The sequence below is a fragment of the Antechinus flavipes genome, chromosome 2, assembly GCF_016432865.1.
Source record: "Antechinus flavipes isolate AdamAnt ecotype Samford, QLD, Australia chromosome 2, AdamAnt_v2, whole genome shotgun sequence".
Lineage (NCBI taxonomy): Eukaryota > Metazoa > Chordata > Mammalia > Dasyuromorphia > Dasyuridae > Antechinus > Antechinus flavipes.
The window spans coordinates 114,677,163-114,700,804 of record NC_067399.1 but is presented as its reverse complement, the minus strand read 5'-3'; the positions used below and the strand labels follow the sequence as shown (position 1 = coordinate 114,700,804).

The window sequence follows — 23,642 nt, the reverse complement described above, 5'->3', positions numbered from 1 at the left end:
CAGATGGTACTTGAAGTCAGGAGATCTGGCTTAGAGTCCCTTTAGATGCCTACTATGTGATCCATAGTCAAATCACTTATTTTCTGAATGAATCCATTTCCTATGGAACACAAGGACATAATATGTGCATTGTCTATGTCATAGAATTACAGATGTCTATAAGAGCTGTGAGACTTATGCCAGATGTGTTCAAAGGGAAGTGTTACTAGTTCAAGGCTTGTTGTCCTTTGTTTGGAAGAGAACCAATGTCATCACGGGGTGATGTCTTAACTTGTGTGAGAATTGAATTTAAGTGAGACAGATTCACAAAGTCATCAACCTACTCTTCCAAAGTCATCAGAGTCAGGCAAGACAGGTATATACAATCAAACAGAAAACTCCTACAGTTGTTTTTTTGTGTATGGCATCCTTGCCAGGATCCACTCTGACCAAGGCAGAGATTTTGAAAGCAAACTACTACTTTAGGTGTTGGCCTTGGCAGGAATCAAAAAGTCCTGAACCACACCTTAGCACCCTCCAGGAGACCCACAGCCTGAATATTTTAACCACACCCTGTAGAAAATGCCAAGGACCCTGAGGCTTGGACAGAAAGCTCAGTAGAATCAATCTGTGGCATTTCTAGCACACACATACAACACCACCAGGAATATTGGGTATTGCAGGATTTGTATGGTACCTGCCAATGCCTGGGCCAGGGCTGTGTTTTTCCCATTAACACATGATTTGGAATCTCAGGACATGGAAAAGTGGTAGACTCATACCTAGTATGTCTCTTAGTGGGGGAGATGAGCTAAAAGTGGTCTACTATAACTAGATATGACCTTAGCTGAAAAAAGCTCTTTTAGAAAAAAAGACTATTCTACTGTTTGAGTCCATGGGAGTCATGTAGGTATAACAGAAAACCTGTTAGATAGTGTATCCATGGAAAATCATCCCTTCTCAGGTAGTGACGACTTGTCAGGCTACAATATAATACCAGAGAATGCTTCACGAGTCCCTACTTGAGTCAGCTTCCCTGATGAGCAGGTCAGTTCCTGAAGCAGACTTTGAGAAGAGTCCTTCCTTTACCAGTTGCAAAAAGACTACCAGAGCAAGTTAATTCCTTGGGGGATGCTGATTCAGGGGAGGAATGTCTGTGCTCACTGTAGGGTCAAGAAATCTGATTAAGTACTTATATTCTAGGTGAAACCTCTGCAGTGGTTCTCAAAGTATGGTCTAGAGAATCCTGGGGATCTCTGAAACCCTTTTAGAAGGTCTACAAATTCAAAAATAGTTTTTATTTCCAATATGGTAAATGTCTATAAATATAATCCAGATAAACAAAAATGCTTTGGAGAGATCCTCAATAATTTTTAATAGGATAAAGATACTGAAAACAAAAATTTGAGAACACTGCTCTAGAGAAAGATAAAGGTAAGCACAAGCTCTTCTTACCCTAATTCTCCTATTGTGGAGACACTTAGGAAAGAGAGGGCATCCATAAAGTCTAGAGATAGTGACAGACAATCTGCTAATCTACAAACTCAAGATTGGTACCTGAGGCCAAGAGATCTACGGCTGCTGTTAATCATTCTGGGTTAATCATTAGCTCCGTGAATCCTGGCATGAGTGACAATGACTAAGGTTGTTTGTTTTTTAAATGAAGCTTCATAAAAAATTGGAAATAGTGGTTACTCATACAGCCAGATAACATCTATCTTTGGAGTGAATGTTATATATACTTTGTATCTAATTGCAACATATTAAATATTGGCTATTACTTAGTATACTTTTATGCAATATGCTATAATATGAATATTATTTTGAGTTAACATGTTATGCTATATGCATGCTATTATGATATGATTATTTATATTATATTATTATATATATGCTAATGTGTAATATTATGGGTAGCTAGGTGACACAGTGGATAAAGTACCAGACTTGGAGCCAGGAAAACCTGACTTCAAATCTGGCTTCAGATATTTCCTATCTGTGTGAGCCTGGGCAAATCACTTAGCTCTGTGTGCCTCAGTTTCCTCAAGTGAAAAATAAGCTGGTAAAGGAAATGGTGATTCACTCCAGTATCTTTGCCAAGAAAACTTTAAATGGCATCATGAAGAATCGGACAGAACAATATTATCCATATATTGTTACTATTGTTTCTATATATTCTCTCTTCACTTATCTGTGGACATATTATACTCCTTTGGAATACAGACAAAGAGCATGAGCTGACTGAGCATGCCAGTGTGTTCCTTTAGCAAGGAACTTTTAAATTGTGTATCCTCGGCACCTAGGACAAAAGATGCACTTAATAAGTGTTTGTTAATTGGTTGACATTCACATGTGATATAGATATTACTATAGATGGCCTATATATTTGGTTATTGCTGGCAGTCCAATAGGGTCACTCTGAGACAAAATTCCAGCTATCTCATGCTAATTATGACTCTGTAGGCAATTGTGAAATAAGTGTGAGTGTTTCTTTTATTATACACAAATAGAAAGGTATATATACACCTAGAATTGAATGTCTATTTAAGTTCCTACATTGAATTTGCTAAAATATACTTGCCAAGTTCATGGTCCTTTGGGTCTAAAGAAATGAGACAAAATATAATATGTATAAAGTACTGCATTCAATTTTTAAGACTTATATATGCAATGGTGTTATATATGCTATGATTTCATGTGATATACAATTATCCCTTCCACATCACAGGAGTTAGAAGCATGGTACACCCCTAATCTAGAAAATCCACATAAAAGTTTGTCCTCTTTTCATACCAATGAAATCTGATTTTTTTTTCTTTTTCTTTTATAGAATGTTTATAGTACCTTACTGTAAAATTTGGGTTTAAATATTTGGTCACAGGCTCTGTGTCATCTGTTGGCCTTTGCATGTAGTCTGCAGTTTTTGCAAAACTCCTCCAAAATTCCCATTTAATTTCTAATGCTGATCTATGATATATCAAAACTGTGATGGGGAAAGTCTTTATGTGGAAGGGATAATAGCTGTATTGAGTTTGTTGTATGTATTATAGCTAGTTGCATATAATTCTAAAGTGAGGGTCTTATATCTATCTACTACTTACATGTACATTGTACAATGGTCAACTAGTAAATATGTGAGATGTTAATTTCTATAACTATGTGATATAGTAATTTCTATATACTGTGCTATACATTCACAGATATTTTGATGGATCTCATATAACTTGAAGAAACTACAATTTCTTGGGGCAGTGGGAGGGATGGAATAATATAGCTTAAACCCTGTTGGGCTTGTGCCAGGCACTTTTGTAAAACAAAGGCAGGAATATGGAGCAAATAGGAAAAGAGTGATGGTCTTCCTTCTTTCATTTAATTTTTGTATTGCCTCAAGGAGCATGCTTTGCATGTCAAGGAGAAGGGGAAGTTTTGGGAATTTCTAACCCTAAGTCAGATACAGAGCCAGACAAAAAGTGTTTAAAAGACAGACTTTATCTCCACCTCCTTGGAGACACTGATTAGTTTTTTGGCCTTTATTTAGGTATGAGGATTCATACTTCATGTATGACTAGAGAGTTATCATTATATTCTTAACAGGAAGAGACTTTCTAGTTACTGAATAGGAATTCAAATGGCCAGTAAGTTCCTTTGAAGAAATTAAGGTTAAAGTCCTGGAGTAGAGAGATGAACAATAAGACAAAACGGAAAAAAAAAAAAAAAAGACAAAAAGACACATGAGATCAGCTGTATACTATCTATTACAGATTACATGAAATCAAAAAGGAGAAACACCCTGCAGAGGCTAATTCTAGGGACATCACCAGAAGATATAGGTGGGACTGAGCTAATTTCTTCTGAACTGTAAGTTACCCTTGCACACATATTTGCTGACCATAGATATTTTCTACTATGTACTCAGACCACATGTGTGCGCTCTCCATATGGGTTTCCAAGGATATCTTCTTTCTTCACTGATGATGTATTTATTTGTGGGAGAGTATACTTCAGGCTTCTGAAGGAAATGTTCTATTATTACTTCTCTTACTGTTCAATTTCATTAAATGCTTTTGTTTGACACTTAATGTGCTCTCTAGGTTACTAAGCAAAAAAATAAATTCATTGATATAAATTGTGAACTATCAATAAATATTTATTAAGGCTTTACTATGAGTCAGGCAACTGTGATATGTCTTTTAAAAAAGAGGGTATATTCCCAAAGAGTACATTAAATCTGTGTTCTTTTCTAGGGGCTCCTCTGCCAAGGCAGGTGCTACATGAACAGAACATGTTATGGAACTTAATATAATTTTTAAAGTGTTATTGTCATAATCGTAAGTTTTTAAAGGTGAAAGTTGCCTCACATGTAGCATTACTATATGTAGTAAAACACAGAATTTCCTGATAGTAGGATGGATGGGGAGTGGCAAGTTGGGGAAAAGTCAGAAATAGAAGTTTCCAGTTCTGAAGGAACAAGACCTTGTAGTGACTTCTCTCTCTCTTTCTCTCACTGTGTGTCTCTGTCTCTCTCTGTCTGTCTTTTTCCATTTCTCTCTCTGTGAAATGGAATCTGATTTTTCCAGGCTTGGCTCCCTTTTGCATTAAGGTCTTATCTTAATTAGATCTAGGGATGTGTGTGTGCAAGTGCATCCATACACACATGTATATAAATGCATATATCTACATATATTAAAATGCACATATGTGCACACACATATAAACCCAGACTTGAAATATATGTATATGTATATATGTATACACATGCATATATGGACTGATCTAATTGCTATATATCGATATGTGTTTATATATTATATATGTACACATATATGAGCTTATAGAATTGAGTTAAATGTATTGTATGTATGTACACATGTCTTGGCTTATCAGAGATATGTATATGTATATATGTTTATTACATATGGGCTTATCTAATTTATATATATATCTATATGTATGAATTTATGTGTGTATATGTATTTATATACATATATAGGCTTATAAGAGGGCCTATCTCAATTAAGTCTAGGAATATGTGCATATACATATACACATACACATGTACTTATACACACACATACACATATATTATAATTTGATGAATTTCTGGGGGAATGGGAAAGAAGAAGTAAGACAGCTTAAAGCCTGTCAGGCTTAGACCAGATATTTTTATATAATAGAGGCAGGAATGTGGAACAAATAGGTAAAGAATAATGGACTTTTCCTCTTCACATATGTTTATGTGTGTGTATGTGTATGTGCACAATATATATCCCTAGACCTATTTGCAATAAATCCATTTATGTGTACATATATAAATGTGCATATATGTATATATACATACATGCATAAACACATATAATGTCTCCCTGCTTATTGATGTTCCTGTCTTTGGAAATTTGTGATTTTAGCATTATAATATTAGTATACTTCTCTGGTTTGCAGAACTTCCTCATGGGATCAGTATCTATTTTTCCATTCCTTTTGAGGCATTAGTTGTGCTGAAGTAGCTGTGTGTCTCCCATCTCTCTCTAAATGGAGCAAAATCTCTTCCAAAATCTGTACCTGTTGCTGTCATTAATCATCTCTGACAGGAATTTGGTGGCTGTCTGATTTTTCTTTGACAATTGGACTTAGATCTTGTATGACAACGTGAGAGAAGGGGAATCCTAAGTAGATAGTAAAAAGTGTAAATGAGCCCAGGCTACTTGGAAACTGTCTGTCCAAAATGAGGATAGTTGCAGAGATCAAAATGAGGATCGTAATGAGCATCCCATAGAATCTGAGTTCCACACTCCTGCCACATTCCACCAGACCCTCAGAGAAGGGGGACAGGGAAACTTTCTCTACAATTGTGCTTCAATTAATCAATTAACATTTATTAAGTACCTATTACATGCCAGATACTATGCAAAGCTCTGGAGATACAAAGAGACACAAAAGACATTCCTTGTCCTCAAAAAGCTCTCAATGGGGGTGGCAGCACACAAACAAATATATACAAAGCAAGTTATATACAGGATAAATGGGAAATAATTAATAGAGAGAAGGCATGAGAATTAAGAGGGATAGGGGAAGGCTTCCAGTAAAAGATGGGATTTTAGTTGGGATTTAAAGCCAGCTGGCCTTTCTCCCACATCCATTGTACAACAATGGATGATCTCATTCCTGTCTTCCAGCTTCCACTTCCCAGAATCATCTACGGCCAAAGAGTCATCACCAAACTAACGAACACTGGCTTTTTGTCTATTTAATTTCCCATCTTTACTACAGTACTCACTATGGCAGTATGACATTATGATCTTCAATACCTAAGGACAGAACCAAGAGCAGTGGGTAAAAATTGTACAGAGACACATTTAGGTTTTATCTCAGGAAAAACTTCTTAAGAACTAGTGCTTCCCAAATTGGAGCTGCTGCAGGTGATAGAGGATTTTCCTTTAAAGAAGGTCTTTTAAAGAGTGGATGACTACTTGTCTGATGTGTTACAGAGGAGATTCTAGTTCATGTACACATGGACCCTGAGATCCCTTCCAACCCTGAGATTCTGTGATTCTTCAATTCTGCTTAGCACATAATAGGTGCTTAATATGTTTATTGCTTGATTAATTCTATAATTCTTTGTGAAGCCTATTTTGCACAAATGCATAATTAGAAATGAAGCCTTCATTTCAAGCACTAACAAAGCATATAATTCACTCTCTATAAAAAGATATATATATATATGTACACACACAGACAGATCTATTTTAAGGAACAAATGAATGTAAAGGCATTAAGTATATACTCTGTGCCATGCACTCTGCTAAGAAAGACACTGAAATGTGTGATGTTATCTTACTTAAGAGGCCCAAATAAATAACTAGGTTTAGTTAGTTTCTTAAAACTTGGAGTTTAACTTGAGACAAGAAAGGTCATGTCTTCTAGGCAAAAGCCCAATTAGAGAGAGTGTATTCTAATGCTTATTATATGCCTTAACAATCTGTGGGGCAATTTTGCATTTAGGAATATTTTTAAAATATGTGTTATGCATCCTTCAACACTGTTTCAGGATCTCCAGCTGTGTACCTAGGACATATGTTCTGCCTAGTAAAAATCCTGGTGTAAATTGCCTGCTAAAAAGAATGATAATGAAATAATCTCTTAACCATGAATTTTAGGCCACTTTTAAAGCCAATATTAGATCAAACTAAAACAGAAGATAAGTGGAATGCAAAAGGAAGTGGGGGAGGGAAAGGAGTCAGTTCTCAGCACAGCCCTCTTCATCTCTGACAATTCTGGGGATTGCAGGGATAATAAAAGTCTTTAGATATCTGATACTCTGGTTCAATTCAACTAAAAAACATTTATTAACTGCCTACTGTGTACCAAATAGGCAGCTTAGGTGGCACAGTAGATGGAGTGCCAGGATTGAAGTTAACAAGATTCATCTTTCTGAGTTCAAATCAGACACTTACTAGCTATGTGACCCTGAGCTTAAGCCTGTTTGCCTCAGTTTCCTCATCTGTAAAAGGAACTGGAGAAGTAAATGGCAAACCATTTCAGTATCCTTGCCAAGAGAACCCCAAATGGGGTCAGGAAGAGTTAGACACAACTGAAAAACAACTGAACAACAACAAATGAGTCAGGTACTGTTCTAAGTGCTAGTTCATATGACACACTACATGGTTGTAGGGCATGTGGAGTCAGAGAATCTGGGAGGAAAGTTTGGCTGTGTTAGTAATTATGTGATCACTTTTGTGACCTTGGGTGATATAAATGTAAGCCATGACTATTATAATAGCTTCTCTATTTCAAGTCATTTATTTCACTATTTCCTATTTCACTATTCTCTTCCAAAATGCCCTTTAACATAACCTCATTGTGCTTCAACAAACACCTGTGAAAACCTAAGCAAAATGTACTTGCTATAGGTGCTGAAGATATAAAGATTAGAGTCTGTACCTGTCCTCAATGTACTTACATTCCATTAAAGAAGATTTGTTCACAAATAACAATAATACAAAATGGAATATTATAGCATCATACAAAGTTCATTAGGCAAATTTGAAGACAGGAAGGACACTTTCAAACTGGGAGGATCAGGGAAAATTTTAGAGAAGAGTTCACACCTGAACTGACTCTTGAAGAAAGAGAAAGCTTTTGACAAGTTGAGATGAATGGAAAGTGAATTTCAGGCTTGGAAGATGTCTGTCATGACAACAGAGATGCAGGAAATGACTTGTTGGCTCTTACTGGAATGTAGGATGTGTGAAGGAAAGTAAAATGAAATAAGGTTGAAAAGGTAGATTGGAATCAGATTATTTAAGACTTAGATGTCAGGTTAAGGAGTTTATATTTTATCCTTGAGACAGTAGGAAGCCACTGAAAATGCTTGAACAGGAGAATAAAGTTCGACTTGTGCCTTAGGATGATTATTTTGGCATCTATGTAATGTATGGGAGAGGAAAGAGACTGAAGTGGGGAGACCAGGAAGGACATTATTACAGTAGTCTGGACAAGAAGAGATGAGTGTGAACTAAGGGAAAGCTCTTTTAAACTGTCTAGAGCAAATCTATTCAAAGGTTTTTGGTTGTTCATGCTATCAGCAAAAACATTTAATGTACCTTCAATCTATATGAGAGACAAATAGATACAGAGAGATCTGAAAAAGAGAGACCAGAGACACATAGATAGACAGACAGAGACCAAGGGATGAGAAAGAGACACAGAGAGAGAGGAAGGGGAGACAGAGAGAGAGAGAGAGAGAGAGAGAGAGAGAGAGAGAGAGAGAGAGAGAGAGAGAGAGAGAAGAGAGAGAGAGAGGAGAGAGAGAGAGAGGGAGAGGGAGAGGGAGAGGGAGAGGGAGAGGGAGAGGGAGAGGGAGAGGGAGAGGGAGAGACAGAGACACAGAGAAATAGAGAGAGACACAGAGATAGACAGACAGATATAGACAGACAGAGAGGCAGAGACAGAGAGAGAAATGGAAAAAGACAGACAGAGAGAGACAGAGACACACAGTGAGAGAAAGAGAGAGAGAAGTCACTACAAGCAAGCAAGATAGTCCTGCCCTCAAAAAGTTTACATTCTAATAAAGAGAGCCCAGCATTATATTGTAGAGATGGTCCATAAGTAGCCACTTAGGGATCTCAGTCCACTGGGAGAATGAGAATGATGCCCATGGTTCAGGTAGCACAGTGTGGAAATGAACAGGAGGAATACTTATTTATAAATTATGTTAAATGTAATACTGTACTAATAATTACATATAATTAAGCATAACAAATATAAAAAATTAAGGATTTCGATAAAGATGAAATATTTAATCTTTGAGTCACAATAGGGAACCAGCAATTTATTGAGTAGGAGAATAACACAGTCAGACCTGAGCTTTAGGAAAATCACTTTGCTAACTTTTTAGGAAAAAGTGAATTATAGAGGAAACATTTGAGGCAATAGGAAGATCAAAGAGAAGGCTGTTTCAATAGTCCAGAAGACCAGTGTTGTGGGCCTGAACAAGAGTAGCCACTATGTGAGTAGAGAGAATGGAACAGATGCAATTGGTGTTGTTAGGGATAGAAGGCAAGATTTGCCAGTGGATTGGCTGCTATGTAAATGGGAGACAATGAGGAACTGAAGATGACATCAAGACTGTGAACTTGAATTGACAACAAAGGGAAGTTCAGAAGAGGAGTGGGTTTGGAGGGAAAGGTATTGAAAGGATGATTGAGGTGAAGATTGCAATTCATCTGTGCCTGCTCATTCTGTGCAGCTCACTCTGTGCCCCCTGAGATTAAAAGGGGATGAGATTGGTCCCTATTCTTCCTTACCAGTCTTTGCGGAGTCCCATGGGGTGTCCAGGGGAGCAGGGGGTTGATATGCTGTAAGGGAGTGGAAATTCCTAACAGCATCCACTTAGGTGATGCTATGAGTGTTCAGGGAGTGGTTAAAACAAGTCAATAGGCATTTATTAAACCTTTATTACTCTGTACTAGAGGCTCAAAACAAAGAATACTGGACTTGGAGCCAGGAAGAATTCATTCAAATTCAGCCTCAGATGGATCCTGGGCAAGTCACTCAACCTACTTTAATCTACTAGGGGAGGAAATGCAAACCACGTCAGTATCTTTGCCAAGAAAACCCCATGGACAATTTTGGCATTCTATGGGGTCTATGAGGTCATGAAGAATCAGACACACTAGGTACTGTGTTAGGGATGGAAAGAAAAGCAAAAACAATCTCTGCCTTTCAGGAGCCCACATTCTATCTGAGAAGATAACATGCAAATGATTCTGGACTTGGGTTATAAGGATCTTGAGGGTCAGATGGGAGCACAGGGATTAAAGGGGAACCTGAAATCAGGAATCTCCTTAAGGGTAGGGACTGTTTTTGCCTTTTTTTGTACCAATACCTAGTATAGTGCCTACCACATAGTAGATATCTAGTAAATATTTATTGTCTGACTGAATGACCATATGTTTCCTTATCTCTAAAATGGGAATAATATAAATTATTTTTAAGCTCTCATCTAGCATTAAATCCTATGATCTTATGATATATGACAATAATATAGCTTTTAAGAACTAACACCTACACAGGAAAGGAGAGAGCAATGTGGTTTCTGGGAACTAGGAAATGGATAACATTTGAATTCTAACCTTGACTTTTCTTCTAACTAGATATATTACTTTAGGCAAAACACACAACTTTTTTAAGCCTCAATTTCCTCATCTGCATAATGCAGGGATTGGGTTAGATTATTTCTAAGGACCAATTTAAGTCAAAAACTATGTTTTATATTCAATGGTTTGATTTCAGACTCAAAAGGGGTGTGAGTCCTCTTCATGAGGACTAAGTAAAGAGAAAAGTTCATGGGAGAGAGGAGGAATAAATTAGGAAGGAGTGAAAAAATTGAAAAGCCAAAGAATATGTAGACAGAGGGGAAAAAAGAATAGAAAAAAGGTTCAGAGTTTTTAAAAAGGTGTAAAAGATGTAAAGACAAGTGTGAAGGTGTAAAAAAGATAAAGATCTAATGGCTTACAAATCATCTAATATAATTCTCTCATTTTACAGATGAGGAAACAGAGGCCCAGGGAAGAGATTAACTTAAGGTCATGTTTGTCCTTTGTTTTCCAAGAGAACCCATGATATCACAAGTGATATTTTGACTTGTGCATGAATTGGATTTATGTGAGGCAGAGTTGCACAAAGTTTTAGCCTCATTCTCTTTTCCAAAGTCATCAAAGTCCAGTGCGGAACAACTGGCAATGGCCCAAGATGCAGTGGATGACCTGGGCATCTTCTATATCTGATCAAACTCTAAGTGCTCCACAGCACCTGCCCCAGCCCCCTTCATGGAAGTTGGAACAAATCGTTCTCATCCATCTCTTCTTTCAGGGGATATCTTCACATCTTGGATAGACATCCCCCTAACACACCAGTGGGTTTGAGGACTGTTGTGGTCAATCTGGCTTAGCTCTTTGCTGAGATGGTTTTCCGGGGGCTGTCCATGCTATAGTTTCCTGGATCCACAGATGAGATTTAGGTGAAAGTGCCCTGAAAAGGGCTTGGCAAGACCTCACACCAGAAAAATTATTCCTCTCTTTAACACTTTATATGGAGTAGCAAATAATAGAACCAACTTTTGAACCCAGATGCTCCGACTTCAAATCCTTTCCATTAAACTAGATGGGGAGAGGACTGCAAAAGAGAAATGAAGAGAAAGTGTATATATGTGTGCATGTGTATATGTGTGTGTATGTGTATAAGTATATTTAATTTTAGAGAGTAATAAGGAAACAAATACAAGGTTAGGTAGGAGAAACTCAGTCAGTGGATAGATCTAGTGGATAGAGTGCCAGAGTACAAGAAAACTTGAGCGCAAATCTGACCTCAGAAACTTCCTACTTGTGTGATTCAGGGCAATTTACTTAACTGCTATTTGCCTCAGTTTTCTATTCCATAAAATGGAGATAATGATAATAATACCTTCTTCCAGGAATTGTTGTAGGAATCAAAAGAGGTAGTTTTAAAGTGGCTGGAATGTAGTAAATATTATGTAAAATTAGTTATTATTATTATTATTATTATTATTATTATATTCCTGAGAAAGAGTATGTATCACTGAAACATCTGTAGGTTATATTGTGAAAATAAAGCCTCCCTTTGAAATATGAATGTTTTGTCCCACATTTACAATTCACCTGAAATAAAGACAAAAAAAGAGAAAAAAAACATATTCATTGATGTATAGAGATCACTCCTTGTCAGAAAGAAATTTAGTCTTCTTTTTATAAACAATGTAACAATGTACAAAGCTATAGCCATTATCTAAGTAGAAGGGAATTCTTCCAATGCTATTTTTGGAACCTGTTCTAATCAGTTCTCAATTATGACACAGATGCACTCTTTTAGTAACCTATCTAAAGTCATTGTAGTTTCTGGATCATGAGAAAAAATAAGCCACATGTTATGCCTGAGTATTTCAGCAGTAACCTATTGCTTTTAGAATTTATGGTACTCTTAGAACCTCTTATGCCAGGAGTGTCAAGTCTCCAAACAGCCTTAGGCTGTAATGTTGGCCAAATTTTCACTTTCACTGATGACCTCCAAAGCTGGGGACTTATGGTCTAATGCCATCTTAGCCCCACAAATAGCTTTTAATTCTGTCTTCCCACTAGCACATCTAACTATTAGTAGGATTCATCAGTGGTAACTATGATGAATTGGGATGGGTACAGTGGAGCCAGGGAAAACGGGTAAGAGGTTATTGAAATCATCTGAGATTGAAGAGATAAGGTTTAGTCTAGGACAAAGCTCTTAAACCATGGATTGAGTAATTGAATGTGTGTGTTTGGGGTGTCATAAAAATTCTGGTGCAACAATAAGATTTCTGAATGTTCTACATTCTGCAGTATCAAATATTCCTCCAGGATCGAATTTTTTAATGTAAAAATAAATAAGCAGCTTCATCTCATTAGTATGCAAATTTGCTTTCATCTTTAACAAATAGTAAAATTATATGGATACCAAAGAATTGTTTTAAAATAAATTTTTTGATGATTGATTATCAGTAAATGTTTGATTTGTATAACTATTTTATATACCTATATATCCAGGGTCACATAAAAATTTTTCAGGTAGGGGCAGCTAGTTGGTGTAATAGATAGAGCACCAGCTCTGAAGTCAGGAGGACTTGAATTCTTTCTGGCTGTGTGATCTTGGATAAGTCACTTAACCCCAATTGCCTCAGGGGGAAAAAATCTCCAATAAAAAAGGGCTTAAGAATGGAAAAAGAAGCCCCGATCTAGGATAGAAGTGGTAGGGGGATAAGAATTAGAAAAAATGAATCAGTAGGATTTTGTGACCAATTTAACTCTGATATATAAGTGTAAAGAATTTTTATAAGGAATACCCACATCAATGGGTTCACAAATCCATAAGAAAGTGATTTTAGCAAGTCAACTAAAAAATGGATTTAGGAAGAATGTGAAATTCAAAACAAACCAATTTTACTGCATTTGTTAGTGCTTGGGTTTGCTTGCTAGAGATTGAAGCAACAATATCTAATTAAAACTGATTTTTTCATTATCTGGGGATTTCAATTATTAGTATTCACAATATCCTATTATTATCAATGATTAATAATTATCATTTCTGAAAGGATATTAGTCATGGAAAGTTTTATTAGACTAGATATTCCAAAGTTTTTATTTTTATTTGACATCATAATTCACATCTGATTTCAGATTTGCTGTGAAATTTCTATTTTAATATCCAAGTGTCCTCAAATCTTAGGATTACATAAATGCTAGCTCCTATTATTATTACTGTGTATTTCCCTTTCAGATCCCTGGCATTTTTTGTGTTGTGGGAAAATATTTTTATTGTTTGGAAAACTGTATTAATTATTATAGTGTTTGAACCTAGCTGTGTGTGATTAGAAAATTGTCTAACCCAGAGTTTTTGGTAGAAGTCAAACTGACCTCAGAGATGCTCCATTTAAGCTAGAAGACAACAGAGAATGCTTAAATCCTCTCCAGGTCTTGTTTTAGGTCCATTGAATTTATTTCACATATTTTGGGTTTCCCAAACTTGAAAGTTTATACTTAATCTGCTTACATACATCTCAAACTGCCCTTCTCTGGAAACTGCCTACTGCCCATATGTGGCCAATCAGATAAATATCTTTACACCCTTGTCTGATCTCTACATATAATGTAACTTTACAAAGACTCAAGGAAAGAACCATACTTTTCCCCAACTCTCTTGTTTGCTAAATGAACTAACAAACCATACAAACAAACTGACATTTAACAATTTGATCTACTCAAACTTGTAAAAATTTTCTTTGCCTTTAGGTTCTATGACCGTGAATACTAGCTCCTTCTGACCTTCTGGCCATCACCTTTATTTCCTCTCTCTTCTTCCTTCTATTTAAATGTAGGTATCCTTAAAAAAAATTCTCTCTTCAACCTCCCCTTTTTTCTTTGCCCTTTCTCCCCTAGTGAGTTCAGTGCCTCCTAAGGTTTCAACTATGATTTCCATGTGATGTCTCTAAAAAGTCTCTCTAGTTTAGTGACTTCTTGGTGTCTCTCTCCACCTGTAAAATTCTATAGGTTCTATCTCCCAATGCCCTTCAGTCCCTTTTCTTGGTTCCACCTCTACTTTGCCACCATAGTTCAGGTCTCACTACTTTTTTTGTTCATTAGATTTAAAATAACCCAGTGCTTCTAATCTTTCTCTCTCTCTTGCAAGACACTATGTACACTTTAGCATCATCATTTTTCTAATCTGATCAATCACTCCTCTATTCAAATATCTTCAATGTCTCCCAACTCTTAAGAAGTTAACTTCAAACTCTTCAGCTAAATATTCAAAATGTGCTCTAACATGCCCCTAAGCTACCTTCCCAGACTTATCTCTCCCTACTTCCTTAAACATACTCTAAATGTGTTCCTGTTAAATTAGACTACTTACACTTTCCCAAATATATATTCTGATTTTGTTCATACTAAGTTATTGATGATTGCCCTCTTCCTGAATTTTCACCTGTAAAACATTCCCTATCCTTAAAAGTGCAATTGAAATGCCACCTACTCCAGGGTTCTCCTGGTTCTCCCAGGACGTCTTTCCCCAACTGGGTGTACATCCTACTATTTTCCCAACTTCTGTTTGCCCAAAATGGGCCTTATCACATTCTGCCACATGTCATAAATCTACAGTTGTCTTCATTCCTAGAGTTCAGACAACCAACCTTCTTCAGTTTTGTGTTGTGGGTAGCACCTGGCATACGATTGCTAAATTGAGATCAGAAGACAAGACACACAGATTAAATAATTGATCTAAAAATCTTGTCATGAAATCAAATGACCTTGTGGTCAGTTTTTAAAAAATAAATCCTTACTTATATATAATGGGTCAATGTATCCATGTTATTTTTCAGTTATTTGTCAAACTCAAAGAGATCTTTGAGTCTATAATGTGCTTCCATTTAATTTACTAATGAAATATGTAGAAAAATATCAATGGCTTATAGCCATAACTCCAAGTTTAAATATAATTCATTATATATCTTTATATTCTCCCTTTAAGCCATATTTGTATGTATATATGTATATACACACAGATGTGTAAAATAACTTTTGTTTATATGGTACTTTAAGGCAGTGGTGTCAAATTGAAATAGAAATAGCAGGAGGGGAGGCACTAAACCATACATAAGGATCCCTGTGGACACATATTTTATTAGAAAATCCCATATTAACATTATTTATGTTTTATTGCATTTTTATTTATTTTGTTAAATATTTCCCAAATATATTTTAATCTGGCTTAGGCTGCACTTGAAAATTTTGCAAACAAGTAGTACACTTGAATACCTATGCTCCAAGAGATACAAAGTACTTTATATAATCATCTCATTTGCCCAACAGTGTGATATTTATATGTTATCACCATTTTATAGATGAAGAAACTAAGATTCACAGCGGTAGCTTAAGAAGGGGCACATAGATATGAAGTATTGAAATTAGGCTTGAAATATAGGTCTCTTTAAGCTAATAAATTTTGTGTGTGTGTATGTGTGTATATATATGTATAGATATATATACACACACAGAGGTGCACATATGTGCATATATGTATGTATAAAAACTAATTTTATATGAGTGAATTTAGACAGTACATTTACATATATGTATATGCACATGGACAATTTTATATGTGACTATGCAAGCATATGTGTATGTTCACATATGCATATTTATATACATTGAGATTTTTATGTATAAGTATGTGTGTTTATACTAATAATTTTATGTAGATTAGTATGTATGCATATATATTTATACACATATATATGTGTGTGTGTGTGTGTGTATATCCAGCAATAATTCTATGGGTGTTTGTGGGTATATTATGTTAAGTATGTATGTATGTATACACACACACACACACACACACACACACATAGATACATAACATACATACCTGGATATCATGTATACACACAAATATATACATATACATGCATATATGGGTTACAGATCCCTGAGAAACAGGTTAATTTACTCACCCAAGATCACACATCGAGGAATTTTCTGAGGCTGGATTTGAACTGCTGCATATTGACTTAAAGAATCACAAAGTAATGCTATCAATGTTGTCTTGTACTTTTATTTATTTTGTTAAACATTTCCCAGTTATCTTTTTGTCTGGTTCCAGCAGCTCTAGGAGTTTTGTGGGCCACAAATTTGATGCTTCTGATTTTGATCATGAAGTCACAGAAATGGTGATTGGAGTCATAGAGCAATTGACAGGTCCTTTTCAAGAATGGTAGTGATGATGTGATTACTGATCTTAGAATGAGAACTGGAAAATGCAAGGTGGGAAGCTAACAGAAGAGATAATATGGTACAAATTTGGGAGGTGGAGTTTGGGCTGGCCTAGACAGACTGAATGTCACAGATCTGAAACCCTAGGGTTCGAGCAAAAGTTTACTAGGACATTGGGAGAGTATATAACAACTTGAAGAAGAGAGGGGAATGAGGCCCATTTATCCTTAGGTATGATTCAGCTAAAATCTATTCTTCACCCTGCCCCCTTTAATTTTTCCTTATTCCCCAATATATGGGCTAAAGCCCATACCATTTTACAAGTCTTTCTCATTCTGTATTTATCAATATGAGAATGTATGTAATATCTCTGATTATGAATAAAAGAACTCAATCCTCATATTCCTGAACTGGAGTTTTTTATTTTTACTTAAATTCTTACTATTCTACTGCCTGGTTTCTTCCTGACCATATGTCTAGGACTATTTATACTGAATATATGGTGACTTAATATTGTACTAGATGTGCTTCAAAGCAGACAATGTAGAACCAACAAGCTCCAGATACACCACAGGTATATCACTGATGCTAAAAGTATCTCAGAGCATATGTCATGGATTAATGAAGAATTCCAGTCTTCTGAACCTTCAATGCTGTATAATCAACAAATCTAAAATTCACTTTAAAAGAGGGAATGGAAGATGTACCTTAAGGAGAAAAAAAATCTTTCTTTAGAGACATTATATAAAACTGATTCACCCTTCCCCCGATTTTCCTAACCATTTTGTGGTTATATCTCAGCAAAGAATCAAGAGAGACAGAAAAAAAAAGTTTGCTTCTTCAACTATTATAATGCTTTGGTATATAATTATATAATGTATGTATTATATGTAAATAGCATGTGTATATATATTACATAGCATCTTCAAGTATAAAATCTTGAAACTCCCAGACCCTTGAAAATGATACTATAACGTTATTCTCTGTGATAAATTTCATGAAAGCCTCTCCATTGTTCCCATATGCCTCCAAGGGTACAAACCCTAGGACACTAAAGAAAACAACGGGTAGATGAGATTGCCTCTAAAAAAGGTAACAACAAAGAAATATAAAAATCAAAAGAAAGTGGTCCAAATAAAGCAAGTACAAATACCAGAAAATAAAGGTCAAGGGAATAAAGCAGAAGCACAAGTAGGAAGACAGAAGGAATTCTAAGACCTTTTAAAAACACAAACTGTCCAAAAGGCACCAGCTAGCAAAAGAAAAACAAGGTAAGGATAAATAGAAAGGTCAGAGTTTGGAAGAATGGAGAAAGAAGATTGTGGAGAAGGGACAGGGTGGAAATTCCATAAACAATCTGTTTATAAGACAATCTTCTGAAAGTTTCAAATGAGACTCTTAAGAATTCAAACTCAAAAAAGGATAAAGAACTGGAGAAAGAGAAACAGAGAAAAACAGACAGAGAGACAGATACCAAACAAATAGAAAGAAGCTGAGAGACAGAAGGGGTAAGAAAGAAAGGGATAGAAAGGAAGAAAGAGGGGAATGAGGGAGGCAGAGAAAGGGAGGAAAATAGAGACAGAAAGAGAAGAAGAGGGGAGAGAAGAGGGGGAACACAGAAAAGAAGGGAGACACAGAGATGAAGAGACAGATAAAGAGAGGTAGAAAGACAGAGAGAGGAGGGGAGAAAGAGGGAGAGAGAGAGAGAGAGAGAGAGAGAGAAATAGAGACAGACAGACAGATAGACACACAGAGAGAAACAGACAGAGACGGCAACAGAGAGACAGAGAGAGACAAAGAGACAAAGAAACAGACAGAGAAGGGGAGAGAACAGTAAATTTCCTCCTCTGTGTATTATTACCAAGTCTTCATTTTAAGAGAATGAGGAAATTCTCCCATAGGTCAAATATACACTTCAGACATTAGACTCTTTGGACATTAATAAATCTAAGGCACTCTCCAAAATGGTATCAAATTGTGCTGACTGTGGCCCCACTGAGGCAGGCCGAGGTCACTCCCTGCACCAGCACCGAGCTGCTCCTCCTCCTCCTCCTCCTCCTCCCCGGGAACATTGGGGAACATGTTGTGCAGGGGAGGTCTGCTCCTGACAACTTCCCTCACATTGTTCATGGAGGATGCTTCGCTCCACAGCCAGTGCTCCGAGGTTATTGTTCTCCTTTCTCTATCAAGGAGGGGGGATGGAGTGGCAGTGGGGGTGGGGAGGAAAGGAGGTACCTTGAAATCAGTGGGGAAGATGAATATTCCCCCACTTCAGGGCGAGGGATGAATGCCCCAAGAGCAAGAAAGACTTCATACTTTCTGCTCTGCCTTTTTTCCCTGAAGACAACACTCAGAATTGGGTCTAATACAATGAATATGGCTCACACTATTTTTCATGATTGACTAGAGCAGTCAGTGGGGCCCAGCCAACCAACCTCCCCTGGGGCCCGTTCCCCTCCCCCTCTCCACATTTTCATACTGATTGCAAGAGGGAGTTAGAAACAGGAGGCCCCAGGCCACCGTGCCAACAGTAGCAGCAGCAGCCGCAGTTTGGGTCATACCGAGCAGAGGAAGGAAGCAGCCTTTATCCCAAGTGCTGCTGCTGCTGCTGCTGCTGCTGCTGCTACTGCTGCTGCTGCTGCTTGCGAGGCTCCTTGCTCCAACTCCAGGCTGCTGCTTCTCTGGGAGGGACATTATGACGCACCCTATTGGTATTAGAACACTTCACCTTCTATTTATAGCCATTCCACAGACCGCAGAACTCTCTCTCCCTCCCTCCCTTCCTCAGTGCAGGAGGGAAAGAAAAATTCTATCCTTGAATGGAAAACCATCCTATGCAAATAACGTAGCAAAATCTGACTTTATGCTGCTTTAAAAAAAAAAAATTCCATGCTATTTCTCATCCAAGTATTAGAGATCCAATGACATGTCTTTTGTTCAGGGAATATTCCAGTTTTCTGAAGCTTTTTACCTACATGTTTTTAGATGCCACTTAAAAGCATGTTAGGTAAATTGAACTGTCTTTAGAGTTCAGGAAATATTTTCCAAGGATTTGCTGAAGCAAAGAGTGTCTGGCCACTAGATTTCTGGAAAGAATACCGTTTTCTATAGCTGCTTAAAAATCTAAATCTAAACTTAGATCTTTCCCTTTTGCTATAGAACGACAAAATATTTTAATATTTCAAGCAAAAGTAAATTGTCAATGTTTTTGCAGTCATCCCTTTGATTTCTTTATGTTTTAAAAGTAATAATACCCACATAAAATGATTAAAATGATTCTCATTTATTTGTCATATTAGTTTGGGAGGTAGTTGAAACAAAAAGAATTTTAAAACTAGCATTTATTTTTCATTTAGTGGTATAGTCAACTAAAAAACCAGATCAGTATTTCTCAACTCTATTTCCATTCAGTTTCACTTTCTATACTTATGTATCCAAACCATTATTGCTGGTTGGATTTGCTGAAGGAAAGAATTGTATTTTTATATGCATAAAAATTTCCTTACAAAACATCTTACATATATATATATATATATAGAGAGAGAGAGAGAGAGTAGCTCAAATCACACTCACCATATGCATTGAGACTCTAGCAACAAAAGCATAAAGTATTATCTTTATTCCACTATTTTTGTTCTTTCATAATCTGCCTGGATATACTTGATGCATATTGAAATATACAGCGGGGGAAAAAAACCTCTTCATTCCTATTTGAATTTACTTCCATTTAACAAAATTGTACAGTGTTAATTCTATAAGGGATTTTGTCATCCAATCTCCTCATTTTGTAGATGAAGAAACTGAGGAGGGTAGGGCTTCTGGTTTTACATTCAGTTAGTCATAGTAAACAACTGACACAATTGCTTTACATGCATGTGTATCCTCACAATATAGTAATTAGTAGAGAGGAAGAGAAATAGTCTCTTGCTTACATTGACAAGTCAGAGGTAGAATTCAAATCCAAGTCTCTCCAGACTCCAATGACATTAAGACATTTTTAAAAAGAACTCACTTTTTTAGAATACCTAAAGGTAGTGGTAGTATGAGTATTATTATTCTCATCGAATAGATGAGAAAACTACCTGATGTCTAGACAGCACCTTAGGCTTTCAAAACATTTTACATGTTACCTTATTTAATTCTCATGATGATGCAGTGACATAGGCATTGCAGGTATGGACTTGCCCATGGTCACATTACTAGCAAATGGTGCTGCTGGGACTAAAATCATAAACCACCTTGACTTTCTGTCCATTACTTTTTACACTATATTGAGATAATATTTTAATATACTTTTATTTTACTTTTTTGTCTTTTTAGGGATTGTTTCATTTGAAGTAAGCTCATTGTTAAGTCAAATGCTGAATTACTGTCCTACTTTATTTACTCTTAGCACCCCTACTGTTGATGCTAATTATCATATAGTAAGCATCAATGAGAAAACACTAGTAATTCCATTATACTTTACTTCTTGATGAGTACATCATATATATGATGTGTGTGTGTGTGTGTGTGTGTGTATATATATATATATATATGTAATCCATATACATATAATCCATATAATCAAATTGACTCCCTGGCCTTTTCTGGACTCGACTTTCCATTTCTCATCTATGTGTTTTCGAATAGGTGGTCTCCCATACTTGTAATTCATTTCATCCTCACCTCCACTAAGAATCCTTCTTCCAAAAATACTTCATATGGTATATCTTATATCCGGTCTTTCCTGATATCCTGGCTCTTAATGTTCTTTGCCTCTTGAAATTATTTTGTGCAAATTGTATTTACTTATTTATATATGTCTTGTATTACTCAATAGAATGTAATCTCTGAGAGTAATAACAATTAAGATGATTTTTTGGTCTTTTATATCCCTAGCACCTAGCACAGTGCCTTAGACATAGTAATTGTTCAATAAATAATTGTTCAGTTATTGTTATATTCTCTTTTCTATGGTTGTGGCATATAATAAGTAATTATATAGACTATTGTCAAGATCTGCTGGGTTTCTGCTTTAAAATATGTATTTTTATGAGATTTAGAGTATATATATTTACTTTATTTCATATCAGAATTCAAAGGAAACAGCAAAATTCAAGTTCACCCACAATGCCTTTCTATACAAAGAATCAATTAGTTAATTGATAAAAACATTCCCATGAGAAATATGCAAAAAGTACTTCTATATTCATTTTACAAATGAAAGAATAGTGAAAGAGGGCATAAGCTCCATATGTGATGTAAGGTTTCATATCTGGCTGGAGGTAGGTGGGTACTTTTATGTGTGGCTCAATGGGAGGCAGAATAAGCATCTCTAGTCTCTTCTCCTTGCATCCTTCTCCAAGGGAGATTTTAAATTTTTTTTTCCCAGGAGAAGCAGGAGGTTGAGTCCATTCACCCCCTCTCTGCTTTCCTCAAAGAGAGATGCTACCAGACTAGAAGAATAATTATTTTCTCCTTTCAGTGTTATTCATCTCTGAGATATGATCAGATTCCAGCTAATTTTTGATCACTTTGCTTTTTGGAGGACAAGGAGATTCCTGGCTCTATATATCCTAGTTTTGACCCTTTCCTCACCTAATATCAATTCCACAAAGAACACACATAAAGAATAGCAAAAAAAAAAAAAAAAATCCACTTAAATCATAACAAAATGGAAATCAGAGAAGGTGTGTGTAAAAGAATATATAGCATACAATATAGTGTGAGGGAGTTCTTCCATCTCAGCTCAACCAAGAGAATATCCTGGATCTTACCTAACAGGAAATTCCCTGACGTTTGTAGCAAACTGGAAAGGGACTTGATGGATACTACCAGCTCCTCTCATGTCTTTTCCTTCAGCAACTTGAATTGGGATTGACCTCTTCCATTTTCTTTCTTGAAGCTCTAAACACTCTCATTTGGAGAGTCCCCAAGAAGAAACCTGATTGAGAACCAAAGCTCTTTCTTCAAGGCAGGCCCTTCATTTTCACCAATAAGGAGAGGATCCAATGCCAAAGGACTTTGGGACAGAGGTTACAAAGAAATAGATAAACAAGTAAAAAAAATTAAGGCAGAGAAATAGTTAAGTGTACTATGAGTAACTACCAAAAGAAAACTAGCCAAACGTGATTGACTTTTTAAATTGTTTTAAATAACTGTAAATGCATATATTTTAGTGTTTTAGATAAACTATAATGAGGTCCATGTGGTCTTTGAAAGTTTAACAGTTTTGAAGAAGGAAAAGGAAAAGGAGAGGATAAAGAGGAAGAGAAAGAGGAGGAGGGAGAGAATTCTAAAAAATGTTAATATAGTCATTGTTTTTGGAGGCTAGAAAACTAGATTGGGGGCTGCCTTCCTACTCCAAAATTGCCCACATGGCACCTATAGATTCAGGAAGTGTCAATGAGATATGGTGATTATAATGCACATGCTTATTGATGATTATGACAACAGTGAAATTCTGTTGCGGACTCTTTAAGATACTTGCTACATTCTTTCATCTCTCAGATTTGGGATGGCTGCTGGTATAATTTGGCATGTCATTGTTGTTATTGCTAAAGAGCAAACATTTTTATAGAAGAAAGGTATTTCCGGACCTCACCATATATGATTGTCTGACTCAGTAGTAATTGTGTGTACTGGGAAAATATCTGGTAATTGTCTATACCTACTGCACTTTGTATATATGTATGTATATCAAAGTTATTTATATACATATATATGTATATTCCTATATGTTAACTTTGTTACCGTTCTTTCTGAGTAACTGAGACTAACTGGACTATTTATAATGGTGCTAAGATTTAATTATACTAGTTGTGAAAGAAGCAATGTATTTTCAAAGAAGGTTCCCATCTCTGAAGTGCTTTT

General features: G+C 36.1%; 1 protein-coding gene across 1 annotated transcript in view; it reads left to right on the top strand.

Annotated features, from left to right (window-relative positions):
• Window positions 1-211: 211 nt before the first annotated feature.
• Window positions 212-23,642, top strand: part of SERTAD2 (SERTA domain containing 2) — a 200,434-nt gene continuing 177,003 nt past the window's right edge. The window contains exons 1-2 of the mRNA XM_051975389.1: window positions 212-355; window positions 3,741-3,837. Coding sequence (XP_051831349.1) covers window positions 3,746-3,837 — 92 coding nt within the window. The 5' untranslated portion in view covers window positions 212-355; window positions 3,741-3,745. The remainder of the gene's footprint in view (window positions 356-3,740; window positions 3,838-23,642) is intronic.